At 36.5% G+C, this 18,029-nt stretch overlaps 1 protein-coding gene across 1 annotated transcript in view; it reads left to right on the top strand.

Annotated features, from left to right (window-relative positions):
* The window catches only part of LOC111149232 (NOP2/Sun RNA methyltransferase family member 7), a 51,957-nt gene that overhangs the window by 21,397 nt on the left and 12,531 nt on the right, over positions 1-18,029 (top strand). The window contains exons 7-9 of the mRNA XM_022506181.1: positions 4,724-4,867; positions 8,622-8,723; positions 14,072-14,189. Of these exons, the coding sequence (XP_022361889.1) occupies positions 4,724-4,867; positions 8,622-8,723; positions 14,072-14,189 (364 nt within the window). The remainder of the gene's footprint in view (positions 1-4,723; positions 4,868-8,621; positions 8,724-14,071; positions 14,190-18,029) is intronic.

The raw sequence follows: 18,029 nt of genomic DNA, 5'->3' as shown, positions 1-18,029 counted from the left end.
TAGTGCCCAGATTTAGCTGCCTATCAGAAGCAAAAGTAAATTCTCTGGAAGAAAATAACATCATCCTAAATCTCATATTATCTCCTAAATTTTTTCAAATACAATGTCTGGCACTCAATTTAAAAACAACAACAACAACAAAAGGCGAACAAGAAGAAAAAATAAGACTGATATAAAGAGAAAAATGCTACAATAGGAGCAAACCCACGGATGGTCCAGATATTGGAGATATCAGATGTGGACTTTAAAATAACTATGATTAGTATGCTGAAGAGACTAAATGTCAAGTTGTAGAATTTCTGTAGAGAACTGGAAACTATAATTCTTTTAAGTCAAAAGAAAATTCTAGAACTAAAAAATACAACATGTGAAATTAAGAAGTAAAAAATTTAACAGTGGGTTAGACAGAGCTAAAGAAAGAATAAGTGAACTGATAAGCCACAAGAAAATATCCAGACTGAAGCAAAGGGAGACAAAAGGATTAGCAATATGGAAAAGATCATAAAACAAACATGAGACTCAATGATCCAGTGCTCTTCCACATGCTGTGATTAAGAACACAGAAAGAGAAGAGAAAAATAATTGAGAAGAAACAATATTTGAAATTAAGGCTGGGAATTTTTCAAAAATAGGTGAAATAAACTAAGCACCATAGATTCAAGAAGCTCTATGAACTCCAGTAAGAATAAATATATAGAAAAATATTAGGTACATTATGGCATAACTGCTGAAAACCAAAGACAAAGCAGCCTGGGTGGTAATATAGATTACCTTTAATGGAACAGCAACAAAACTAAAAACTAACTTTTCAACAGAAATAACTGAAACCAAAAAACTACTAATATCTGCATAGTGTAGAAAGAAACTACCAAGGAGATTTCTAAACTCAGCAGAAATTTCCTTTGAAAAAAGGTACTCTTAGAGAAATGAAATCTGAGTTTGTCAACAGCAGACACAATGGAGGATATACTAAGGAATATTTTTTGAGTAGAAAGAATATTTTCTCATACAGAAAGTTGTAGATGCTGGAATAAATGAAAAACAATGGAAAAGGTAAGTAAACTAAATAATTATAATCTAATGTTTTGTGGGATTATAAACTAAGGTGGGGTTAAAATATATGTTATAAACAATTAAATTACAACAATGGTACATAACTTAGAGAGAAGGAAATGGAATTAATGCTTTTTATCATCTTTGTTTTGTCCAAGAAATGGTAAATGTAGTAAACTATTAAGTAGTGGCATGTGTTATAACTGGGGCAGTGAATAAACAAATAATAAAAGAACGTTTAACTAATATCTAGGAGGGGGTGGAAAACAGAATATGGAGTTGGAATACCATATTACCATAGAAAAGGTAAGACAGGGGCACCTGGGTGGCTCAGTGGGTTAAAGCCGCTGCCTTCAGCTCAGGTCATGATCTCAGGATCCTGGGATCGAGCCCCGCATCAGGCTCTCTGCTCGGCGGGGAGCCTGCTTCCTCCTCTCTCTCTCTGCCTGCCTCTCTGCCTACTTGTGTTCTCTGTCGGATAAATAAATAAAATCTTTAAAAAAAAAAAATAAAAAATAAAAAATAAATAAAAAAAAAAAAAGAAAAGGTAAGACAAATAGAAAGCAAGTAGGTAGATTAAGCTTTAAAAAATATATATGTAAACACATTACATATGCATGACTAATACTTGAAATAAAAGACAAAGAATGCCAATATTAGATTTTAAAGATCAACTATATGCTGTTTATAAGAGAGACCCTTACATAAAAGGATATAAAAAAATTGGAAGCACAGAAAAAGATATACATTATATATGCTAACAAAAGAGCTATTGACAAAGTAGATTTAAGTCAAGAAACATTACTAGAAATATAACATGTTCATCAGGAAAATGAAACAGTATGAAAGAAGTATGTACTTAATAATATAATCTCAAATATAACTAAACTATAGATTTCACAGATGATTGTTGCAAGGTTGCTAGATACAAGGTGATATACAAACCAATTTCTGCATACCAATATGAAAAGTTTGAAAATGAGGCAGATACCTTTTACAATAGTATCCAAAACCATACCCATTTAGGAGTACTTCTCATAAAAGGCGTGTAAGACCTCCTCATAGAACTATGGACCATTACTGAAAGACAGAAGACCTAAGTAAAAAAAAAAAAAAAGATCATGTTTATGAACTGAAAGACTCAATGTCATTGAGATGAACTTTCTAAGTTCATCTGTATGGGTTCAGTTCAATCCACATGATACTGCAGAGTACTGAGATGTTTTTTCAGTAAATGGTGCTAGAAAAAGTGAAACCCATCCATACTTTACACACCATCAACACAAATCTAGAATCTTCTAGAATTTATTATAGGAGAAACACTTAATGACTGTGATTGGTAGAGATTTCTTAAACAGAACACATAAAGCACTAACCATAAAGGAAAAGATTGATAACCCGGACTATAGTAAACTTCTAACTTCTGTACATGAAGAGAGTGCAAATGCGAACTGTAGAGAGGGAGTATATAAACTGGTGAAGTTTCATCCACAGGGTATAAAGAGTTCTTACAAATTAACAATAAAAAGACAGCCCAATTGGAAAATGTGCAAGAGACGTGACCAGTCATTTCACAAAACAGGATGTCCAGATGCCAAAAAAACTTAGGTAAAAGTAGTCAATCCAATTACTAATGAGGGAAATGCAATTAAAATCACCACATGTCCACAGAATGATTAAAATTTAAAAGATTGGGAGGGTGCTTGGATGGCTCAGTTGGTTAAGCATCTGACTCTTGATCTCAGCTCAGGTCTTGACCTCAGGGTAGTGAGTTAAAGCCCTGTGTTGGGCTCTACACTGGGCATGGAATCTACTTTTTAAAAGAAAGACTGTCAGTACCAGGTACTGGCAAGGTAAAGAGCATTGGTAATACTCAAATACAGCTGGTGGGATTGTAAACTTGTACAAACACTCTAGAAAACTAGCATTAGTCACTAAAACTTGAATAGGTACATACTGTGACCCAGCATTTTACTTCCAATCACCCACCTGAATTTTTACCTACTTAACAAGAGAGAATAGGAACCATTAGGTAACCACACAGTAGAGGAAAGAAGTTTCTCCTTTTAGAAGTCTTCCAACTAATAAGTGAAAAAAGGATGACAGACCTGAAATGTGACTATTTTGCAACCCCTTTGCTAGTGCTGAAAAGACAACTTAATGGATGAATATGATGTGACTTGTGAAGTAGTTTTGTCCCCTTTCTATCCTCCCCCCCAAAAAAGGGAAGAAAGAAAGAAAGAAAAAACTGAATCTAATTAAGCTTCTAGAGATCCAGCTACTAAGTCATAGGAAGCACAGAAGACAGGAACATGTTAAAAGTACACTCTAGGGAAGCAATTAGCGAAATCCAGACTGTGGAAAACTCTTCGTAGTACAAATAACCATGTTTCATTAGGAAATAAATTGTAAGAAAAAACGGAAAGGGAACCTATCAAAAAGAAATTTAAAATAAGGCCTAGCAGTTAATTGTGATGTGTGCATCTTATTAAAATCCAGATTCAAACAAACTGTAAAAAATTTTTGACATGTGTGAGACTATTGGGAAATTTAACACATAATTGGATGCTTTTATTATTCAATGATAATAAGGAATAATTATTTTTTAATTTGTGTGGTTGTATTTTTAAAGGAGTTCTTCTCTTTTAGAGATAGATGGTGAAATATTTATAGATTCAAATCATGTGGGTGGGTGGAAGTGGGTACAGATCTAGATGAGGCAGAAGTGGGCAGGAATGGTTCACTATTGCATCTCCATGGTGCATACTTGAGACTTTATTACAGTTTTTTGTCTGTTTTTACATATGTTTGAATTTTTCTGACAGAAAGTTAAAAACGGGAGAAAAGGAAAAGGTCCACTGATTAGAAAAACAACCACAATTTCAAAACAGAAAGAATAGGAAGACAAACACGGTGATCAGACGAGAAAGGGGGTGGGTGAGCAGTTTCAGGGGGACTCCTCAGCAGGTGAGGGGAGTGGGAGCCATTGCAGAAGTGGAGGGGTGGCCTGAAGATAGGGGCACAGACCACTATACTCTGAGGGAGGGCAGACTTTCTTAAACTAAATTACCAAGTCCTTAAGGGACTTTAGACTCCCTCATAAATGCTACTGACACTCATTTTTCACTGGGGAAGATAACATAAATGGAGATTACAAATGGCAAAGGGTAATAACCAATACTGAGCATTTACTATGTACCAGGCCCATACTAAATTGCTTTATCTCAGTCTTCACCACACCTAGATGAAGCAGGCATTATTATCCCGTTTTATGAATATGAGGAAATGGAGATTCAGAGAGATTAAGTCACAAAGCTAGTAAACAGTGGAGTTGGGAGTCACACTTGGGTATTTCTGCCCCCAAATCCCATTTCCCTCCACTACATCACACTATTTTGAAAGAGCCTGGAGTTCACGATGAAAAATGAAACAACATTTTATGTAGAAGTATTTAAATCTCAAAATTGTTCCCTCAAGTGAAGGAGAAAGAGAATTCATGTTTTAACTTTAGGAAGTTATCAGAGAACAATAGCTCTCTTTTCTATGTTAAGATGATTTTTTTGTGATGTTGAGGATTTAAAAATGAACAATAATAAATCAATCTAGTTACATACTGTATTAAGATTTTTAATTAATGTTTTTACATTAATTTTTGTTTTTTTCCTCCAAGATATTGAAATACTTCATGAGACATTTCTTAACATTGAATCAAAGGATCATAGATTACAGAAAGTTAAAGTGATTCTGCTGCTACCTCGTTGTTCAGGACTGGGTGTTAGTAATCCAGTGGAATTTATACTAAATGAACATGAAGGTACTTTAAAAATTTTTAATTTATAAATTATTGAAACTTGATAATTTCAAAAATAAAGTTATTTAAAATCATTAAAAGGACACATTAAATATATCTGATTAATGAATAGCTAGCATGTATAGAGCACTTACAATGTATAAAGTACTTTACAGGTCACCTAAGTAGATCAGTCGGTTAAGTGGCTGATTTTTTATTTCGGCTCAGGTCATGATCTCGGGTCCTGGGATGGAGCCCCACGTTGGGCTCTGCACTAGGGGCGTAGTCTGCTTCTTTCCCTCGCTCTTCCCTCTGCCCCTCCCCCTGCTTGCACTCACTCTCTCAACTAAATAAATAAATAAAATATCTTTAAAAATACAGTACTTTACATTAATTGTCTCAGTTAATCCTTATAGTAATCCTTTGTGATATGCACAGGGGGAGTATTAAGAATTTCTAATAATTGGAATGATGTAGGCCATCAGAACAGATGTTGGCCACTATGCTATTCTGGTATATACCAGAACTCAAGATATAGGCATTAAAATTTATCAGCATTTTAGATGAAAAAACTGAGACTCATAAAGCTTAATTCATTTGTATAAGGTCACACAGGTTCAAGTTAGTAACAGAGCTAGAATTCAAATGTCGATCAGCCAGACCCTACAGACTGTTCTAAAATGGTCCTAATTAAATCATGATCACATTATTTCAAACTCAAGACTTCTTTAACCCCAAGTATGTATATTTTATGATATGAATACCTCAGATTAAATATTAATTCTAGGAATATTTTATTTGCTTATTTAATAAATCATAAAATATTATTTAACACTGCCATTTATTGAGCACTTGTATATAAGACAGTGAACCAAGCATTTTGTTTTGACTATTTTATCAAGTCCTCACAAGAACTCTGTGAATCAGTTACAGTAGTCCCCCATTATATATGAAAATTCATTCCAAGACCCCCAGTGGATCCCTAAAACCATGTGCAGTACGGAACCCTATATGTACTGTGTTTTTCCCTATACCTTTGCACCAATGATAAAGTTCAATTTATAAATCGGGCACAGTAAGAGATGAATAATTATAAAATGGAGCAAGTATAACAATATTCTGAAATAAAAGTCACAGAAATGTGGTTTCTCTTTCAAAATATCTTCTTGTACTGTACTCACCCTTCTTGGGATGATGAGAGATGCCAAAATGTCCGTGTGACGAGACCAAGTGAGCTGAGTGACGTAAGCACCGTGACGTAGCGTTGGGTTACTATTGACCTTCTGCAGATTCGGAGAAAAAGGATCTTCTGCTTCCGGGACCGAGGCTGGCCTTCAGTAACTGAAACTGCGGAAAGGAAAACCACAGATACTGAACTCTGGTTTTCTACATTTTACCAGTCCGGACTCTGAGGCTCACAGGTTGAAGCTCCCCGGAGCCGTTCAACTAGTGTCAGAGCCCAGATCCGAACACAACAGCTCTGACTCTGAGGCTGACACTGGGAGCCACTTTTTTAATCCGAGTATATTTGCTGTGCATTAACTGAAGTGGATCCTTACTCTAATCTGTTCATCTTGAAAGCCCTGGTTAGATAAGATTACCTGGAATGTTAGATAACGAAGACTTTTCACCAACATTCAGCGTAGAGTGAGCACCTATTTTCTGTTTCTCCAAGGACAGAATCAAAAATGAGAAAACTGCAGGGACAGAAACTAATATTTATTGCACACAACTATGTGCCAGTCAATATTCTAGGTGGTACGCACGCGCTATCACTTAATATCTACAACCACTTTTTGAGGATAATGTTCTTTGATTATCTCTATTTTGTAGGTGGGGGGGGGGCGACAAGACTCAGAGAAATCTCACAAGTTGCCTAAGGTCACGTAGGTAGTCAACAGAGAAGCTGGGGTTAAATTCAGGTGAGTTAGCGCATTCCGCGATACTGCACCATGTGTAACTGGGCCTACACTGTTGCACATGGAATTTTGACATGTTATGGAAACTTTCTTCCCAACGACAGTAAAACAGAAGAATAACCAACTCAGATGGGAGAATGGTGACCTGAGACTCTCCCTACATTAACTGGGAAATAAATAAGAATTAGTGGACACTGGGGAAGGAGGGGAAGAAACAGCTGTACCTATAATAAACCTCGCAGTCAAGAGATCTAGAGCTTCCAACTGAGAGACTCTGGCCTTACACTGGGCCGTCTTGAAGTGGGAATGCCGGGGAGGGGGGGGCGAGGGGGGGGATGGGGGGGACGGGGGGACTAACCATAGGTAAAAAGAAACTAAAGGCTGGTTGGAGCCGGGAGTGTGGGCTGGGAAAGCCCAAAGGGACCACCAATGATGGAAAGGCAGAAAGTAAAAAGTTTCCTAAGTTTTAGAAACGTTCTGAAAACTTTGATCAAGAGACAACAGGATAAGCCAAGAAGCTGCCTTCCACAAACCTGGGGAAAAAGGAGGGTTTCCTCTGAGGAGGTAATAAAGAGCTGCTGACCTAGTGCCCAAGGTAGAAATATTAGTAATAAAACTAGTGAGGATGAACCCAAAAGACTTAGATATGAGGTACAAGGGAGAAATTGTGTATTAGTTTGAAAGACATTTTAACATTGAAAAATATTTGAAGCATTGAGGAGTATATGAAATTGCTCTTTGCTAACAACTTGGAATTACATTAAAATGGGGTGAAAGAGGTAAATTGATATGGTTTTATAGTACAATAATGTGTAAATGGTCCTCTAAGAAGTGGTGAATAGAGATAGAAAAATGTGAAGTGTAAAGCTAAATTGGGAAGAAATGGAGTTTAATTAACCTTTAGTGATAGTGCTGGAAAGGAGAACAGCCAATTATGGCATAAATAATTGATTCTCACTCCAGGGAGTTACTGAGAGGCAGAATAAACAGAAGTTAGAGGTTTGGACTCCCTGGTCAGATTTCTGAGCCAGAATCATGGTTCTACACCTAGTAGTTATGTGACCTTAGACAAGTGGTTTAATATATGTTTGAACAGTTTTCTTCATGTTTAAAGGGGTAATAAAGGGGGTGGTAGGGGCCCCTGAGTGACTCAGTCCATGAAGGGAATCTGCTTCTCCCTCTCCCTCTGGCCCTCTCCCCCCACCACCCTAGCTCATGCTAATGCCCTCTTGCTCTCACTCTCTTTCAAATAAATAAGTAAAAAGTATTTTTAAAAACGGGTATTGATAAACAAAATAATGTATATAAAACAGTATTCAATATATCTTAGTTAATATCAAGGAACTCAGTTTAAAAAATTTCCTAAAGTTTTCTTTAAGAGTTTCTTGACTTCTTTCTTAATCTATGAAGACATATTCACTTCTCTTAATTTTTTTCTTCCAAAATTTCTTTGCTAAGTTAATGTTGTTAACTGTATCCTTTTGTGTTTTTTCCTACTCAAATCTAACTATAGCTCATCACCTTTCTGCCTTGGAAATAAATCTCTTTTCTTTTCCTCTGTTAGTTTCCAGAATTACAGCATTCTCTCTTCTGTACCTAAATGACTTAGTTGGCTAGTAGGATGACTGTCTCATAAGAACTTGGAGAAGAAAAACAATATTAAAACTAAGCAAAATTACCTTTATTTAGCTTTTTAATTTTAACTCAGCATGTTTATAATACTATTTATGTAGTTTTAATAAATATTTTCCGTGAAAACTCTAATAGGAAAAATGATTTAAAAATTAAACTATGTGATTATAGCAATATATGAACAACACCCAATAGCAATGTATTTTAAAGGATTTATTTGCTTTTAGATACAGGTTTACTTAAAGATTTCTCTCAAGGAGGCACATCAGAAGATAAACTTCACATTCTTGCTCAACAGCAATACGAACAGCTCACACATGCAATGAAATGTAAGTTCATCATCAGTGCAATCTTAAAATATGTTGTAAATCTTAGAAACATTAATACTTCATTTATCTATTACAGTTGGACAATGAGTTGTGAATCATAGTGAATTTTCCAAAATTAGTGCCTTCTAATACCAGAATATTTATTTTTACCCAGTTCAGTCTGCCTTTTATTTATTTTTTTTTAAGATTTTATTTATTTGACAGAGATCACAAGTAGGCAGAGAGGCAGGCAGAGACAGAGAGAGGGGGAAGCAGGCTCCCCACTGAGCAGAGAGCCCAATGCGGGGCTCAATCCCAGGACTCTGGGACCATGACCTGAGCTGAAGGCAGAGGCTTTAACCAACTGAGCCACCCAGACACCCCTCAGTCTGCCTTTTAAAAAATAGGTTCTGGGGACGTCTGGGTGGCTCAGTTGGTTAAGCAGCTGCCTTCGGCTCAGGTCATGATCCCAGCGTCCTGGGATCGAGTCCCACATCGGGCTCCTTGCTCAGCAGGGAGCCTGCTTCTCCCTCTGCCTCTGCCTGTGCTCATTCTCTCTGACAAATAAATAAAATCTTAAATAAATAAATAAATAAAAATAGGTTCTGTGCTATCATTTGTAGCATAGGTTAGCAAGCATAATAAACAGTTTCTTCATGCTGCAGTAAAATAATTACATACATCCATTATGGAACCATTTTGTTTCCTTTGGCTTCTTACTTGATGTGATTTTTCTGTTGTCATTGTGCCTGCCCATAATAACTATTCTACCATCCAAATTTTAATCAAACTCTTACATCTCTTAGTACTAAACAGAGAATAGAGAAATGCAATTACAAACAAAGCCTAGATTTCTTGATTTGAATTCTGAGTAAGCTCTTTAGGTATTTATTTTGTTGTTTCAATCATTCCATTTAGATTTAAGTACCATTTAGGTTTGGAGGAGCATTGCCCTCAAATGGATATGGATATGGGAAATTGAGAAGTCTCTGAGAAATGACATAAACTATTATTAATTCAGGGCATGTTTATCAAGTGTGAACTCTGGGTTAGGCTGGATAATAGGGATATGAGTGTGAATAAATCCGATCTCCAAAGGCTCAAATATACAGGTATAGATAATTCAGTACATGAAGGTAGAACATAGATGAGGTAGAAATAAGACACATGGAAAGCCCAGAGCAGGTCTGCCCTTTTAGTTGATGCTACTAATAAACATTAATTTGAACCTGAATACATATATATGAATATCTATGAAATAAGTTGGTTGGAAGATTAGAAGGTTGGTAAATAATTTTTTATGCTTTCTCTAATTACTTTATTTAAAATTACAGTATCATCTCCTGAAACTATCCTCCATCCCTACTTTTTCTCTACAGCACTTATCACCTCCTAAAGATACTATCTGATTTAACTGTTTGTGTCTTATCATGTCAATAAAGCATGGAAAAGGAGCTCCCCAGGGACAGCGATTTTTGTCTGTGTATCTTGGGTGCTTAGACTAGTGCTTAACATGGAGTAGGTGTTTGATAATGTGTGAATAAATGAGTGAGTGCCAGTAGTAGTAGTATCTCATTTTACAGAAGAAGAATCTGAGAGTTTAACTAAATTTGCCAGGTTCATACAGCAGTTAAGTAAAGAATTAGAATCCATACCTAAGTCTGTTTGAGTCCTTTAAACTAGTTCTGTGATATGGCTTGTGGGAGAATGCCAGGAGGATCAAGCTCATGGTGCTGTCAAGTATTGCTTGTCTGTAACTGGCTTGGTCACATTGCTGGAGCTTCCAGTTTCCAGATAGATCGATGAAACCAGCAGCCTGTTCTTTGAAAACAAAAAAATCAATAAACCCCTACTCAGACTTATCAAAAAGAAAGAAGAAAGGACCCAAATAAATAAAATCACAAAGGAGAGAGGAGAAATTAAAACCAACACCACAGAAATACAATTTTAAGAGAATATTACGAAAAACATTATACCAACATATTGGACAACCCAGAAGAAATGGATAAATTCCTAGAAACATATAAACTACCAAAACTGAAACAGGAAGAAATAGAAAACTTGAACAGACTGATAACCAGCAAAAAAATGAAATCAGTAATCAAAAACCTCCCAACAGGGGTGCCTAGGTGGCTCAGTTGGTTAAGCATCTGACTCTTGATTTTGACTCAGGTCATGATCTCAGGGTCCTGGGACTGAGCCCTCATCAGGCTCTGTGCTCAGTGGAAAGTCTGCTTAAAAATTCTCTCCTTCTCCCTCTGCCTCCCTACACACACACACACACACACACACTCTCTCTCTCTCTCTCTCTCTCTCAAATAAATAAAAAATTCTTAAAAAAAACAAAAACTCTCCCAGCAAACAAAAGCCCAGGGCTGGATGGCTTCCCAGGAAATTCTTCCAAACATTAAAGAGTTAATACCTATTCTTCTCCAACTATTACAAAAAATAGAAATGGAAAGAAGACTTTCAAACTCATTCTACAAGGCTGTATTACCTTGATTCCAAAACCAGACGAAGGCCCCACAGGCCAATATTCCTGATGAGCATGGATGCAAAAATTCTCAATAAAATATTAGCAAGCCAAATCCAACAATACATTAGAAGAATTATTCACGATCAAGCGAGATTTATTACTGGGTTGCAAGTGTGGTTCAACATCAGTAAATCAATCAACATGATACACCACGTTAATAAAAGAAACAATAAGAACCACATGATCCTCTCAATAGATGCAAAAAAAGGATTTGACAAAATACAACATGCATTCATGATTAAAAAACCTCAACAGAGTAGGGATAGAGGGAACATAACCTCAACATAATAAAAGCCATATATATCGAGTCCTGCATTGGGCTCCCTGCTCAGCAGGGAGTCTGCTTCTCCCTCTCTCTCTGCCTGCCACACTGTCTGCTTGTGCTCTCTCTCTCTCTGACAAATAAATAAATTGAATCTTAAAAAAAAAAAAAAGCCATATATGAAAAACCCACACCTAATATCATCCTTAATGGGGAAAAAAATGAGAACTTTTCCTCTATGGTCAGTAACAAGACAGGGATGCCCACTCTCACTGCTGTTACTTAACATAGTACTGAAAGTCCTAGCCTAGCAATCGGATAACCAAAAAAATAAAAGGCACCCAAATTGGCAAGAAAAACGTCAAACTTTCACTATTTGCAGGTCACATGATACTCTATTTGGATAACACAAAGACTCCACTAAAAAATTACTAGAACCAATAACACAAATTCAGTAAAGTCACAGGATACAAAATCAATGGACAGAGATGTGTTGCATTTCTATACACCAATAATGAAGCAGCAAAAAGAGAAATCAAGGAATTTATATCATATACAACTGTACCAAAAACCATAAGACACATAGGAATAAACCAACCAAAGAGGTGAAAGGCCTGTTCTCTGAAAACTGTAAAACACTGGAGAATGAAATTGAAAATGATACAAAGAAGTGGGAAAACATTCCATGTTCATAGATCAGGAGAACAAATATTGTTTAAATGTTATACTATGCAAAGCAATCTACACATTTAATACAATTCCTATCAAGATACCACCATCATTTTTCATAGAATTAGAATAAATAATCCTAAAATTGTACAGAACCACAAAAGACCCCAAAAAACCAAAGCAATCTTAAAAAAGCAAAGCAAAGCTGAGGCATCAAAATTCTGGACTTCAAGTTATACTACAAAGCTGTAATGATCAAGATAGTATGGTACTGGCACAAAAACAGACACATGGATCCATGGAACAGCATGGAAAACCCCGAAATGGACCCAGAACTAATCTTCAACAAAGCGGGAAAGAATATCCAATGGGAAAAAGACAGTCTCTCTTCAACAAATGGTGCTGGGAAAACTGGACAGCAACATGCAAAAGAATGAAACTGGACCACTTTCTCATGCCATACACAAAAATAAATTCAAAATGGGTGAAAGACCTACATATGAGATAAGAAACAATCAAAATCCTAGATGAGAACACAGGCAGTAACCTCTTTTACATTAGACATAGCAACTTCTTACTAGATAGGGCCCTTGAGTCAAGGGAAACAAAAGCAAAAATAACCTTTTGGGACTTCATCAAGATAAAAAGCTTCTGCCCAGTGAAGTAACCAATCAATAAAACTAAAAGGCAACCTTTGGAATGGGAGAAGATATTTACAAATATCCAATAAAGGGTTAGTATCCAAAATCTGTAAAGAACTTGTCAAACTCAACACCCCAAACCAAATAATCCAGTTAAGAAATGGCAGAAGACATGAATAGACATTTTTCCAAAGAAGACATCCAGATGGCCAACAGACACATGAAAAGATTCTCAACATCAGTCATCAGCAGGGAAATGCAAATCAAAAGTACAATGAGGTATCACCTCACACCTGTCAGAATGACTAAAATTAACAACACAAAAACAACAGATATTGGCAAGGATGCTGAGAAAGGGGAACCCTCTTAACTGTTGGTGGGAATGCAAACTGGTGCAGACATTCTGGAAGACAGTACAAAGGTTCCTTGAAAAGTCAAAAATAGAACTACCCTATGATCCAGCAATTGTACTACTAGGTATTTACCCAAAGGATAGAAAAATACTGATATGAAGAGACACATGCACGCCAGTGTTCATAGTGTTCATAGAAGCATTATCAACAATAGCCAAATTATGGAAAGAGCCCAAATGTCCATTGACTGATGAATGGATAAAGAAGATGGGGTGTGTATATACAATGGAATATTGCTCAGCCACAAAAAGGAATGAAATCTTGCCGTTTGCAACAATGTGGATGAAGCTAGAAAGTGTTATGCTAAGTGAAGTCATTCAAAGAAAGACAAATTCCATATGATTTCACTTATACATAGGATTTAAGACACAGAACAGATGAACATAGGAGAGAAAAAAAGAGGCAAACCAGAAAGTGGACGCTTAACTATAGAGAACAAACTGAGGGTTTCTAGAAGGGAAGGTAAGTGGGAGGATGGATTAAATGGTTGATGGGGATTAAGGAGGGCTCTTGTGATGAGCACTGGGTATTGGATATAAGTGATGAATCACTAATTTATACACAGAAAACTAATATCACACTGTATGTTAACTAACTAGAATTTAAATTAAAATTTGAAAAAAAAAAAGAATTTTCAATTTCCACACAATCCAATTAGACTTCCTTTACTTCTTGGCCACAGTCTTACATTACTAATCTGTGCTTTAAAGGGGAGTCATGCAAGCGTTTATGGAAATCATTCCCATTATAGCCATGTGGTATTAGTATCAAGTAGATGTTTGGAAACATAAATCTGTTTAGAATTGTTAAGGGGGTCATTATTATCATTAATTACACCTCCTTTATAGTTACTAAGGCTCAAGCAGTCGTTTACTGCACATGTTCAGTCTACCCAGAAGAAAACGAAGCTGTCGTGAAGAAAGCACTAGAATTTCAAGACCTTGGGATTAAAGTACAGCCTTACAGGTAAGAAAAGAAAGGTCACTTGGAACTCAATCAGATATTGCTGAGAGTAAATGGTTGTGATTTTCTAAGTTATATAAAGACATTCCACGTCCTTTTTGTTACACTTTAACATGACCAAATAACCCAACTTCTTACGACTATAACGTAGATTCTGTAGAACCTTTGCAAATGGCTGGGCATGAGTATTCCCTTGTAGTACTAACAGTTCTTTCTGCTGTTATCGTTAGTCAAGCTAAAGGCATTTTGGCTTTGAGGCGGTTGGTTTTTGGATAAATTAGATCTAAATTTTATATCCTGAGTTTTATATACATTTATGCCTCAGTAAAGTATAAGAAAAATAAGTATATAAAATAACCTTAGGAAGGAGAGAGAAAATTATTTAATTGGATGTTTATTATCTGAAAACACATTTCTTAGCCCCTTGTAGCCTTTGTCCCTCAAAAGGACTGAGGTAAAAATAGCCTAAATAATTCAAGTAGCTTCTTGGGTACAATGCTGCAGTAAAATATGGATAGAGGGCAGAGCGAGAATATTCCATCTGAACTTTGGATGTCAAAATAAGGAGTGCATCTAAAAATACATGGCCCCAATTAGTTCTTCAAGACTGTACAGTAGGTATTTTAAAACATCTCTTCTATTTTTTACTTACTTCTCATGTTCTGAATTTTCCCATAATTCTTTTTTTTTTAAGATTTTATTTATTTATTTGACAGTGATCACAAGTAGGCAGAGAGGCAGGCAGAGAGAGAGAGGAGGAAGCAGGCTCCCCACTGAGCAGGGAGCCCGATGCGGGGCTCGATCCAAAGACCCTGGGATCATGACCTGAGCCGAAGGCAGAGGCTTTAACCCACTTAGCCACCCAGGTGCCCCATGAATTTTCCCATAATTCTTACAGAAGTTCCTTAATATGCATATGGTTTGCTCCCTCGTTTTGACTTGATATTTTTTCCTTTGCCATTCACAAGTGGATATGTTCATTACACTTGTATTTCCCTTCTTCTTACTTGACTTGACTTCCTAATTGAGTAGCTCCTGTTGGTGGCTAGTGGCCAATCTCCTGTTCTAAGAGCTTCTCAGCACAGCATTAGCTAAATCACCATCTAGTGGCAAAGAGAATTATTGCGGGTATATAAACAAATTCATCAACATGAATGATTTGACTTGTCTTGTCAGGGATGTTTCCTAAGATTGTAATGTGGCAAAAATGGAGAAACATTTTATTTCATTAGATTTTATTTCAGGTAAGCCATGGTAAATGATTAATCCATAATATGGTATAAAAGACACAAGTAATATTAAAAAAAGACATGAAGACAGAATAATGTGGGATTTGGTCTAAAATTGGAGAGTATATTTATACAAGAGGTTTAACTACTTGCTAAGGATGCTGCTGAAAGAACTTATGAATTGATTAGGGAAGCCCAGTGTCTGGCTTCTAAGAATCATTTCTTAATTCCCCAAATAGTAGAATTTACATTTGAAAGCAATATTATATGCCATTCAATCTATTCACCTATCTGGTGTTTAAATTTCCTTCTGATATTCCAAAAACAGCTCAGTTTTGGACTTTAGCCATCATGGTAAAGTTTACGCTGCTTAGGTTTACGCTGCTTTTTCTTCCTTGTTCTATACTGTAAAAACTTCAAACATTACAGAAATACTAACTTTAAAAAAATGAATTTTTCCAAATTTCACCCCCTTAGATATAACCATTGTTAACAGTTTAGTATGTAGTCTTTCAGGTTTTCAGGAACCAAAGGTTGTGCACGTTTTAAGTTGTAATCGGTCTTGTCAAATTACTTACCAAAATATACACTCTTATTTCAACCTATTTCCCCAAAGCTTCACCCATGCTGGGTTTTATCAGACTTTCAAATCTTTACCAAGTCTGAAGGGGAAGAAGATGAGATCTAGTTGTAAACTAAATTTCCATTTCTCCATGTATAGTTTGGGTACTGTCCCAGTTACTGACTGGCCAGTGTAATGTTGCAGTTTCCAGCGCTGTAGTCTTCAAACATTTTTGTTCGAATACTTCCTACCATTTAAAAAAAGTATTTATTTGAGAGAGAGAGAGAGAGAGAGAGAGAGCATTAGTCAGGGGCAGAGACAGAGGGAGAGGGGGAAGCAGACTCCCCATGAGCAGGGAGACCAATGCAGGGCTCGATTCCAGGACCCTGAGACTGTGACCTGAGCTGAAGACAGATGCTTAATGGACTGAGCTGCCGGGGCACCCCATTCCCTACCTTTTTTAAAATAACTGTGATCTTTTTCTATATTTTAAAGTTGAAATCTAATATTCTTCATCATAAGTTTAAATAGTTGCAGAATATTTCTGGAATATTATATTGCATGTGATTTAAATATATTTCTGTTAAATCTTTGGATCTGCATGTTTATCTTATTTAATTTATGGAAAAATGCTGAATTTGTTACCTGTTTTACAAAAGTAGTTCTCATTGTTAAAACCAGACTGAGCTTGTCAGAAGTCTGACTTTATTCTTTAATTCAAACAAACATGTTAATATGCTTCTGTGATTTGCTTCAAATTATAATTCAAAGATAGATAGAAATAAGGAAGGAGAGGAAGGAGAGGGAAGGCAAGAAGGCAGTGAGAAAGTTGGGGGGAAAAGAAAGGAAGAAGTTAGTTCAAGAACAGAGCTTTGTTAAGAGTTTGGCACGCCCTTAAAGAACTTCTTACCTAAACTCTGTTTTGCCGTGGGAGAAGAGAGCCACAGTCTCGAGTTGTTGTTTTGTTTAGCATCTAGAGATTTTAACAGCCCAGGATGGTGCACTCAGATGAGGTAGGTGACGACTTTTGTTGTGGGAGAAAGGGACTGTGAAAGGAGCGGAAGAAGTGGCTGTAACATGGGTTCCCATATTCCCTACCTCAGTGGGTCTTGGTGGGGATTGAATGTATTAACACATGAACATCATGTGACACCCAACTGTCCAGTGAATGTTCGTTGTTATGGTTATTGCTATTGATTTTTAAGCTGTCTGCCTGTGTTCTTTACCACTTTTTCAACTGCATTATTCATCTTTTTCTTTTTCTGTGTCTCATTGTATATTAGGGATATTAGCTGTTTTCATAAGAATTACAAATATTTTCTAGACTGTTCATGTTTTAAATATTTAAAAACTTTTAATTCCGGTATCATAAACATACGGTGCTATATTAGTTTCCGGTGTGCAATAGAGTGATTCAACGACTCTTCCCATTACTCAGTGCTCCTCGTGATAAGGGTACTCTTAAGCCCCTTCACCTGTTTCCCCCACCCCCCACCACCTCCCCTCTAGTAACCACCAGTTTGTTCTCTATAGTTAAGAGTCTGTTTCTTGGCTTGCCTCTCTCTTCCCCTTTGCTTATTTGTCTTGTTTCTTAAATTCCACCTATAAGATTCATACGGTATTTGTCTTTCACTGACTTACTTCATTTGGCATTATACTCGCTAGCTCTATCCATTCATTGCAAATGGCAAGATTTCAGTCTTTTTAAGGCCAAAGAATATTCCTGTGTGTGTGTGTGTGTGTACCACAGCTTCTTTATCTATTCCTCAAGCAAGGGACAATTGGATTGTTTCCATACCTTGGCTATTGTAAATAGTGCTGCTATAAAAAGAGGGGTGTATGTACCTCTTGGAATTAGTGTTTTTGTATTATTTAGGTAAATACCCAGTAGTGCAATTGCTGGATCCTAGGAAAGTTCTATTTGTAGCTTTTTGAGGACCTTCCTGTTTTCCATGGGCTGCACCCGTTTGCGTTGCCTCCGACAGTGCACAAGCGTTCTTTTTTCTCCGCAGCCTCGCCAATCCTTGTTTCCCGGGTTGTTGATTTTTAGCC

Source organism: Enhydra lutris, unplaced genomic scaffold, assembly GCF_002288905.1.
Source record: "Enhydra lutris kenyoni isolate GAN:26980312 unplaced genomic scaffold, ASM228890v2 scaffoldscaffold21, whole genome shotgun sequence".
NCBI classification, from domain to species: domain Eukaryota; kingdom Metazoa; phylum Chordata; class Mammalia; order Carnivora; family Mustelidae; genus Enhydra; species Enhydra lutris.
The sequence above is the reverse complement of the archived record's forward strand: the minus strand, read 5'-3'. Positions and strand labels throughout refer to the sequence as shown.